General features: G+C 33.5%; 1 protein-coding gene across 5 annotated transcripts in view; it reads left to right on the top strand.

Moving 5' to 3' along the window:
• The first annotated feature begins 5,958 nt into the window (after window positions 1–5,958).
• Window positions 5,959–10,413, top strand: part of LOC134246157 (1-phosphatidylinositol 3-phosphate 5-kinase-like) — a 33,746-nt gene continuing 29,291 nt past the window's right edge. For all 5 annotated transcript variants that reach the window (XM_062728471.1, XM_062728468.1, XM_062728469.1 and 2 more), the window contains exons 1-3: window positions 5,959–6,110; window positions 7,197–7,307; window positions 10,166–10,317. In XM_062728471.1, the coding sequence (XP_062584455.1) occupies window positions 5,999–6,110; window positions 7,197–7,307; window positions 10,166–10,317 (375 nt within the window). In that variant the 5' untranslated portion in view covers window positions 5,959–5,998. The remainder of the gene's footprint in view (window positions 6,111–7,196; window positions 7,308–10,165; window positions 10,318–10,413) is intronic.

The following is a 10,413-nucleotide window of genomic DNA, read 5'->3' as shown; positions in this document are numbered from 1 at the left end:
ATATTCAACTTTAATACACAAAAAAGAGTAGAAACCTGTTTACAAACCATATATAATCATTGTTTTGCACGAATTAATATAAATATTTGCACTTTGTTGGGCTAACGTTCAACATTTAGTATGAGAAAATATGCTTCACAGGTCAATCTCGGTCATTTGAAAAAAAAAAAAACAACAACAACAAAAAACTATGGACTCAATCTTCGAAAATTTGTTTTCTTTTACTAAATAACATATTTAAGAAAAAGAATAAGCTGAAAAAAAATTATATGGTCACGCATTACTTTTCATGGTATGAGCTCTACACTAAGGGGACCCCATTAATTCTTTCTTCCAGAACTAATATTTTGCCCCAATTTCCAGTAATACTGTTAAAGTTTGAGTGTGTATACTTGTATTAACAAAGCTATACATATTAAAAACAATAATAATACACACCAAATACCTATGGTCCATAAAATTTTTCTTGTTTTACTAAAAAAAAAATTAAACACACTTGTCTGTAAATTAGAGACAATGGATCTGAATGTGATTGACTGATTCCCACAACCTGGTTGATCTTGTTACAGAAAGTAAGTATGCTGCAAGTGAATCAACAATTTTCATATACTAATATTCTAAAGATAATTTTGCATTGTGATTGATGGGTAAGCAGATTGGGGGGGGGGGGTATGCGTCTTATGAAATAATTCTTATTCAAAGTAAATTTTGCTATGTTTGATTAAGAAAATTCATTAAATTTGTCTAAGTCAAATCGTAGCCATTACTGTTCTTGCGAATTATCACTATTAGCTTCATCTTGTCCGCCGACAATAATCGCATCGACTTAATATGATACATGTTGCATATCCGTGGTCCGTGCAATCAGCACATTACATGTATACATGAATCATTCACAGTATCCAAAATCAAAAGTCTATAAAACAGCACCAATCAGGGGCAAACACGGACCCCCATATCATCAGAGGGGGGATCAGGTGCCATGGAGGAGTGAGCATCCCCTGCCGACAGGTCACACCCGCCGTGTGCTCCTTGTCAAGATCGGGAAATAACGGGAAAATCCATCGTCAATTCAGTGTATATATAATGGACTAACAATTAGTATGAAAAACGTCAGTCAGCATTTGACTAAATGATAAATTGGAAAAGGTCATTGTATCGACCATAGAACTTACGAACTGATGACTCAAACGAGACTGCTGATATTCTTGTTTAATCAATTTGTTTGTCAATAATTTTTCTCGTTTCAGAATTTTTTCATACTTAGATCTAGAGCATGCTCTTGCGTACATCAAATCAACTGAGATATAAACTTCGTATGCAGGTGATGAAGGTATATTGCTGCATGAGTAAGGGAAGCTGACGATAGAAAAGTTAAAGTTATCACTTTTATCATAGAGCTTGGTTGTTAGATTACCATTAATGTCTTTTTTAAGTTAAATATCCAAGTATGAAACAATTGTGTCAGACTCCGTGGTATCTTTCAAGCTCACCAGGATATATCGTATTGACATAGGTATGGAAATTACCATTGTTAACTGATCGGCAGTACGTTGTCGATAAATCTAAATGTCGAGATGAAGGCCACAGTAAGAGTTTTTATCTCACCTGAGCAAAAGGCTCAAGCGAGCTTCTCTGATCACATTTTGTCCGGCGTCAGTCTAGCTGTCTGTCCGTCTGTCTGTAAACTTTACACATCATTTTCGATTTCTTCTCAAGAACCACCAGACCAATTTCAACCAAATTTGCCACAAAGTATCCTTGGGTGAAGGGGATTCAAGTTTATCAAAATGAAGGACCTCACCCTCTTTCAAGGGGAGATAATAATTAAGAATTAGTGAAAAAATAATGGTATCTTTTAAAAATGTTCTTTTTATGAACCACTGGGCCAGGAAAAATGAAACTTATATGGAAACATCCTCAGGTAGTGTAGATTCAAGTTGGTTCAAATTATGACCCCCGGGGCGGGGGCGGGGCCACAATAACCGATCAAATTTTTTCAAAGGAATATATAGGAAAAATCTTTATAAATTTCTTCTCAAGAACCACTGGGCCAGGAAAAATGAAACTTATGTGGAAACATCATCAGGTAGTGTAGATTCAAGTTTGTACAAATCATGACCCCCAGGGTTAGGGTGGGGCCACAATTGACGATCAAAGTTTAACATAAGAATATATAGGAAAAATCTTTTAAAATCTTCTTCTCAAGAACCACTGGGCCAGGAAAGATGAAACTTATGTGAAAATATCCTTAGGTATATGAGATTCAAGTTTGTTTAAATCATGACCCCCGGGGGTAGGGCGCGACCATCATTGACCCTACCATCAAAGTTTTGCATAGAAATATATAGGAAAAATCTTGAAACATCTTCTCGAGAATAGCAAAGCCATGATTAGTTTTATTTATATAAAAGTATCCCCAGGTAGAGAAGATTCAAGATTATTTTAGTCATGACCCCCAGGGGAAGGGTGAGGACACAATGGGCGGTCAAAGTTTTTAACATAGGTGTATATAGGGAAACTCTTTTAAAATCTTCCGATGAGAAACAGAAAAGTCATAATTGGTCATATTGTCGTTTACTGATTTTTATTTGAAAATTAAAATAAGTACAAGTTGTGTACTTATTTTAATTTTCAAATAAAAATCAGTAAACGACAATATTTATAAAGAAGCATCCTCAGGTAGTGTAGATTCAACATTGTATAAATCATGATCCCGGGAGGGGGGGGGTAAGATGGGGCCACAATGGGGGATCAAAGTTTTACATAGGAATAAATAGGAAGATATCATTAAAATTCATCTGAATGAGATTAGCAAAGTCATGGTTAGTCATATATATATGGAAGTATCCTCAGGTAGAGCAGATTAAAATTTGTTCAAATCATGTCCCCTGGGGTTAGGGCGGGCCACAATGGACGATCAAAGTTTTACATAGGAATATATAGGGAAAATCTTATCAACATGCTCAAGAACAGCAAAGTCATGATTGGTTATGTTTTTATGGTAGCATCCCCAGGTATAGTGTAGATGCATATTTGTTAAAATCATGACTCCAGAGGGGGGAGGGGGGTAGAGGGGACCACAATAAAAGTTCAAACCTATAGGGGAAAAAGCAGTTATAGTAAAAAAAACAAGATGTGTTTGTGAAACGCTGATGCCCCTGTATGGCAATATAGCGAAGGTTAACCTTTCTCAAATACAGATCAAATATGTTGGTACCTAAAGTAAGCCTTTTCACAAGAAATAGAAATGTGAAATATAAAACCCTAGCACCACCTGTTCAAGGGTTATGACCAAGGTTAACATTTTTAAAGGTAGGACAAACTCCGGGGTCAAGGTCAAAGGGTTAAGGTTTTGGTTGCTAAAGAAAGGCCTTGTCTCAAAGATTACATATGGGTCCTAATTTTTAAACGGTAGATACTAGGAATTTAATATTTCAAATATCAATTCTTTGTCGCAAGACCTTTCATTTGAAACCAACAATTTTGACCGTGACTTTGGATATTTCCGTACTTACGAAAAAAAACTTTAACCTTGGCTTGGAACTGTAAGGGCTAGGGCTTTTATACTTCATATATGTAATCCTTGTGAGAAGACCTTTCATTGGACCTTGGATTTCAACCTACTTTTTACAAACTTTAACCTTGGCCATAACTTTTGAACAGTAAGTGCTAGAGCTTTCATACTTCACATATGTAATCCTTGTGGCAAGACCTTTCATTGGATATCAACAGTTTTGACCTTTGACCTTAATTGGAGTTTGACAGACTTTTTACAAATTTTAAAATGGCTGTAATTAAATTTGAACGGTAAGGGCCAGCACTTTCATACTTCCCGTATGTAATCTTTGAGACAAGGCCTTAAATACCAACAACCTTGACCCTTTGACCTTGACCCCAGAGTTTGTCATGCCATTAAAAACGTTAACCTTGGTCCTAACCTTTGAACAGGTGGTGCTAGGGATTTATATTTCACATTTGTATTTCTTGTGAAAAGGACTTACTTTAGGTACCAACATATTTGATCTGCATTTGAGAAAGGTTATAACCTTCGCTGTTGCCATACTGGGGCATTTAGTACGTGTTTCACAAACACATCTTGTTTCAGCTTTTAATCAAAAGTAATAAAAAAGTTTAAAGTTTTTAACAGACTATCTAATTTTCAGAATTATAGAAATGGAATGCTCAATGTTCTGCAAATGGTAAAAATACGCTCGACTGTGACATCTGCCATCTTGAGAAAAAAAATATTTCCGGAAAATCCGATTTATAATTTTTATTCTATTTTAAACCAATAATGTTTACAGATGGCGCTGTAGAGGAAAACCTTATGACAGACGAGACTAAATGACATGTGAACAGAACGAACTATAAATGATTATGGTTCAGCTTAAATATCAATAATGTAAAAATGGCCATTTGTTTTTAAGGTATAGATTTGCCCAAATGTTGAGTTTGTAAACTAATGGTGATGTCTTTGTGCTGCAGTGTACAGTAGAATTGTTTCATTTTGAAAAGCACCCTACAGGCTACAACTTGGACTTCTCAAGGCTACCAAGCAGAATACACTCAGTATAAGGATATTTTGTTTATAACACTTAATGAATTTTCCATTGGAAGACATTATACCTACTTAAATAATTTCAACTGTATCAGAAGATCATAGATGAACAGACTGGACACAATCTCTTCAGCTGTTCTTGATATGGGTCCTAGCCTTGAACTAGTTTTATAATATATTAATTAAAGCACAGGTGCTTGGGGGCGGGAAGGGTTCTTTGACTTTTTAAAATAAGATATTTTTCTGTTACATATTCACAAAGTATTAAACTGAAAATTCCTAATTTTAATTAAGCTAAAACTAGGCTTCTATAAAAAATTATATCCAGGAAAGGTTGGCAAATTTGACAGGTGATTTTCGACACCTCAATTGGAAATCCTCAAAAAATAAAGATGAAAGTTACTTATTGAATGGAAGTGAAGGTTTTTATATCTTCAGAGATTATTAAGTGATTGATGCATCTCTGATTTGTGTCCCATTGTAGTTCCTGTCCTGAGAATTTTCATGTTTAACACTTGCGACTCATCATTTCAATTGTCCGAACGAACGGAAGTTGCAATTTCTACTATTTCCATATGTTTTACTCATTATTCTTGATACTTAAGTCCCAGATAGCCTTTGGAACCATTTGAAAGGTAAATAAAGTATTAGGAATAACAGTAAAATATATAGTTAATAATTGAATACCATTCTTAAAGCAGAAGCAAGTACAAAATGAAGATATACTAGCCAAAGCGAGTGACAAAAATCTGTGGTGTAAATCAATGGATTTTACCAAACTTGGATCTGTAGCTTTCTGCTTTATCTCATTCTGTCTGAATTTTCTCAAGCGGAGAGCAAGATACTTCATAATGAGCCGAATCAATTATCTTGTTCACCCTGTTCCCTACCCCAAGGGTTCTATGACTTTAAAATAAATTTTTTTCTATGATATACTGGTATTCACATTTGTATTGAACATTTTTGAACAAAATTTGCAAAATCATATTTTTTTTCTCAGACATTCTATGTAAAAGTCAAATGGGAACAGACTGTAGGATACTTGCACAGTGACACTATATGCAATGGCAATTAACCACATGGCTCAGTGGTCAGACAGTGTTACTTGTCTTAAGAGTCACAGAGTAAGGAGTTGATCATTATGATTACATCAGAGGTTTGAATTCACTGCATGTGTGATATGAAGGTCAATCTTATGGATGAAATTATATATCCTTGCACCAGAATATCCCTGAATGCTCAAAGGCTATAAACACTGAACACAGGTCTAAATTTGTAGCCTTCCACTTGGTCATGTCACCTTGTACAGCAGGTTTAGGATCCTTATTTTACCATGTTGACCTTAGAAGGGGTAATTACTGTAAATTGTATACTCATCTGTATATTTTATTTTTTTTCTTCAGGAAATGGCTGTAGTTTTTCATCAATCCTAGCACCATGTCACAGTGGGATCCACTACCCACCACACTTACAACCTTTGGACCTCTGAGTTCTGAAGAACAACAATCCTCCGGTTTCCTGTATAAGCTTCTAAAAAGGACACAAAGAGGTCAACTATCATGTCAATTTTTTATGTTTTCTGGTTAAGTGCTCAAATGAGCTTGTCTGATCAAAAGGTGCCTTGACGTTTGTCTGTCCAGCTGTCTGTGTATACCGGTAGTCTGTAAACTTTTTACAAATTTTACTTCTTCTCCACATCTCCTTAAAAATAATGTATCAATTTCATACAAACTTGCCACAAAGCTGGGGATTCGAGTTAGTTCAAATGAAGAATTGCTCTCTTTTAAAGGAAGGTTAATTAAGCATTGGAAAAAAGGTAAAACTTATACCAGAGTATATATGAAAGCTATTTGACATAGACTATTAGTGTAGATTCAAGTTTGTTTAAATCATGGATCCTTGGGGTAGGTAGGAATGTAATAGGGGAGCATTATTTACAGTGGAATATAAAGAGGACGTAAATCATAATTGATTTTGTTAAAATCAACCCCAGCCTTCCTTTCCCAGAGCAGAACAGAGTCATGATAAATGATCAAAACTGTAAACAGGAATGTTAAGATGAATAAACTTTAAAATTTTCATTTCAGATATAAACATGTAAGCATCTCAGATAGTGCAGTGTTGAAAATCTCGTTTTTAAGAATATATTGGCCAGGTTTAGTGATATAAACATGTTAGCATTCTCAGGTAGTGCAGATTCTACCAGTAGTTAGCTTAAATAAGGCACCAGGGATGAGCACAGTCACAATAAATGATCAAAAAATCTTCGTTTTAAGAACATTCCAGCAATAATTATTGATATTTTTATAAATGTAAAAATTCTTAGGTATTCAGTTTTGCTCAAATATGCCTACTTGTGGAAAGGGTGGGACTATGATATGGGGTCAAACATTTTTAAAGGAATACAAAGGGGAAAAGTGTAATTTTTTACCCCATTAAAAGCAGGACTAATGTGACTCAGATGAACATTGTGGCCCATGGTCCTCTTTATTAATTTACTGGTAAAAATGACCAGTTGAATTACTCAGATTTTTTTGAAATTTTCTTCTCCTGTACAATACATATTTTAGATATTTTTGTTATATCATGTTGAGGTTTTCATGCTGGATTTTCTAATTTCTTTTATCTTCTTCAGATGATAAGGAAAGTTCGAAGTCATCCAGCAGCTCGCGTGAAGTGTCTGTAGAAAGGGAGAAGACTCTTCCAACAGTAGTCCCAGAATCACTCAAGAAACAAACAGATAATGGTAAATATAGCAAGTTATCTGATATACAGCTGTGTTATTTAAATTTTGGTTGTTGTATTTATTTGCTGAGCCCCCTCCCTCCCCAACACTACAAAAAGCTACAAACCACACTTATAGTCAAAGGAAAATAGAAAAGAAATATTTATTTACTTAATTTACATAAAAATAAACCTTAATACCAATTTTCTTTTTTATACCCATCCCCCCCCCCCACTTGAAAAGTGGGAGGATATATAGTGATCAGGATGTCCATCCATCTGTATGTCCATCCGTCTGTACGTCCGTCCATCTGTTATGCTTTGGGGTACCCAACTCTTATCTGCAACTCCTCTTAAGGAGGAATGCCACACCAACTTTTTATTTTATAGATCTCTGAGTCAACCTTTTTAAACAATGGTTTCAGCATTGAAAGGCCGACATTAGCTCTCAATTATTTTACAGTGTATATGATTTTTTTTGTATTTTTTCAAAGAAAATGAAAAAAATTATTTACATCCAAATTAGATGCTTTGTTGTAAAAATTTTGCTGTACATGAATGCATAACATGAATACCTAATAAAATATGTAAAGAGAAGCCGTAAAGATATTAAAAATTTTTAGATAAAAAAATATTTATGAAAATAAAACACATAATTTGTGAATATTTTTTAAACTTGTGGTTAAAATCTTCTTAAAACCAGTCACAACTGGGGAGAACATGTTCATTAATCATATTTATAAAAGAAATTGAAACGAAATGGCCAAATTGTAGAGAAATTAATTTTTTTAATTTTGGCCAATCCCGATCAAAATTAAACCGATCCCAACCATAATTGTACAATTATTGAAAATAAATAACATTTTCCCAAGAACACTAGTCTGATTAGGTGTAATAAGGGTTAAAACATTATTAAACCTGACAATAAAATAGATTTCTTCATTGTAAATACACGAAGAAGCAATAAATTAGCATTTTTATTCATTTTGTGTTAATTTTGATCGGGATCAGTTTAATTTTGATGGGGTTAGGTCCAAATATTAAAAAAAATAATTTCTTTAAAATTTCTCAATTTCGATTCAATTTCTTTTTTAAAATATGATTGACAAACATGTTGTCCTCAGTTGTGACTAGTTTTATGGTGTTTTTAACCATAGGTTTAAAAAATATTCACAAATAATGTGTTTTATTTTCATAAATAATTTTTTATAAAAAAAATTTAAAAGTCTTACCAGCCTTTCTTTACATGTTTTATTAGATATTCATATGATGCATTCATTTACAGCAAACTTTTAGTTCGAAAACAACTTATTTGAATATGAATATTTTTTTTCACTTTCTTTGAAAAAATACAAAAAAATTCATATAAAATAATTAAGAGCTAATATCAGCCTTTCAATGCTGAAACCATTGTTTAAAAAGGATGAGTCAAAGATCTATAAAATAAAAAGTTGGTGTGGCATACCACCTTAAATATACATGTACCACTGAATTAAATTTAATGAAACTTTCACAAAATCTTTGTTACATAGTGCCATTGTGCACCTCTTATTTTAGTTGTTGATCAGATACTAGTTTGGTTTTCGAATTTCCCGTAACCAAACATTGATTCAGACATTCTTTCTATAATTTTGAAGGGTACCATCTCTTAACTGCAACTCCTCCTATACCACTGAATGAATTTTAATGATACTTTCACATATTCTTTATTATATAATGCCATTGTGTACCTCTTATTTTACTTGTTTGATCTCAAACTTATTTTGGGTTTCTCAGAGCAAATTATGAACTTTGCCATTATAATCATTTGGGAGGTGGGGGTATCATTAAGTGAGGTCAGTGCTCACAGTTCCTCTAGTTACTATTAAACTTTCTTTTAGTCTGTTGTTTTAAGAACTAATTTAATATTTCACTGTATTTGTTACAGAGTTATTAGTTCTCGAAATAGTTGTCAGCATGATATATACCGGTATTATGCAAAAAATCAAAGAACAAGGTTCACTTTTGCCTTATTTGGCCCTGTGAATTTTTGAAAAACTGAAACTGCATAGTTTTAGTTAACAATGCATTTGAAATATCACTTAGATCTTTGGTGACTGCGTGTCTATAAAGAAGACGTAATTTTTTGGTTAGTCAATGCATTATGACGTCACGAAATGCGTCAATTTCCTCATATTCTGAAAAAGTATACAAAAACGGCCAATTTTAAAAGCTATTTTTATATATTTGATATAGAGCGCAACCTCTGATCTAAAATGTGCAACTACTACATGATAGAACTATTTCTGGGTATTAAAAGACATGTTTTATTTTTTAGATCAGAGAGTGCGGTGATATTATTTTTCTTCATTGAAAGTACTCAATTATAACTGTTTACCCGAAAATTCAAGAATATTGCAATTTTATTACGCCAGTTGTCCACGACCTGGACTCCCAGGAGAAAATCTTTAATAAGAAATGAAATCACAAAGTCTCTATTTTATTTTGATACTTCAAATAGAAAAACAAGTGTTAATCAATTAATTGTTATATCAACAGGGCCATTTTATGCATAAAGTGAACCGAGCTCTTTAATTTCCTTATACATTTACCTTTAAAATGTTTCCAATGTCAAATTGCACTAAACAGTTGTTTAATTTCCTTGTTAAAGATGTTCTGAGCACCCTAGTATCAAAACTGCTATTCTTCCTCAAGATGTATTTTTAAATTTTCATTGAAGTTTCCATCTTTTAAATAATTTGTACCTTGTTGGAAAGAAATTTATAAACTAAGGAAATCCACAATTTACTGATAAATTTTAGATTACCCTTAGGATAGCTTGAGACACGGATACATTTAGGGTGTTGGCATTTTAGTGAGTGTTGATTGTTTTTTTTACAGAGGGAGGGAGTGATGAGGACAGTGGGAGGAGTCGAGCATCCTCAGGCAGTGAGTATACTCGACAGACATCCATCACCATGCAGCAAATGGCCAACAGAACTCGATCCAGTGTTCTCACTCGCCTCAGTAAAATCCTGGAGGGGAGGAATGTGGTCAGTGAAAAGTTTTATTATTTTCTGTGTTCTGAGTTAGTTATTTAAAAAAAAAAGAAAGATACTGGTTGAAAAAGCAGTAGCTGAACAAAAATT

This window comes from Saccostrea cucullata, unplaced genomic scaffold, assembly GCF_032062105.1.
Source record: "Saccostrea cucullata isolate Sc308-1 unplaced genomic scaffold, CSIRO_AGI_Scuc_v1 ctg47, whole genome shotgun sequence".
NCBI classification, from domain to species: domain Eukaryota; kingdom Metazoa; phylum Mollusca; class Bivalvia; order Ostreida; family Ostreidae; genus Saccostrea; species Saccostrea cuccullata.
The sequence above is the reverse complement of the archived record's forward strand: the minus strand, read 5'-3'. Positions and strand labels throughout refer to the sequence as shown.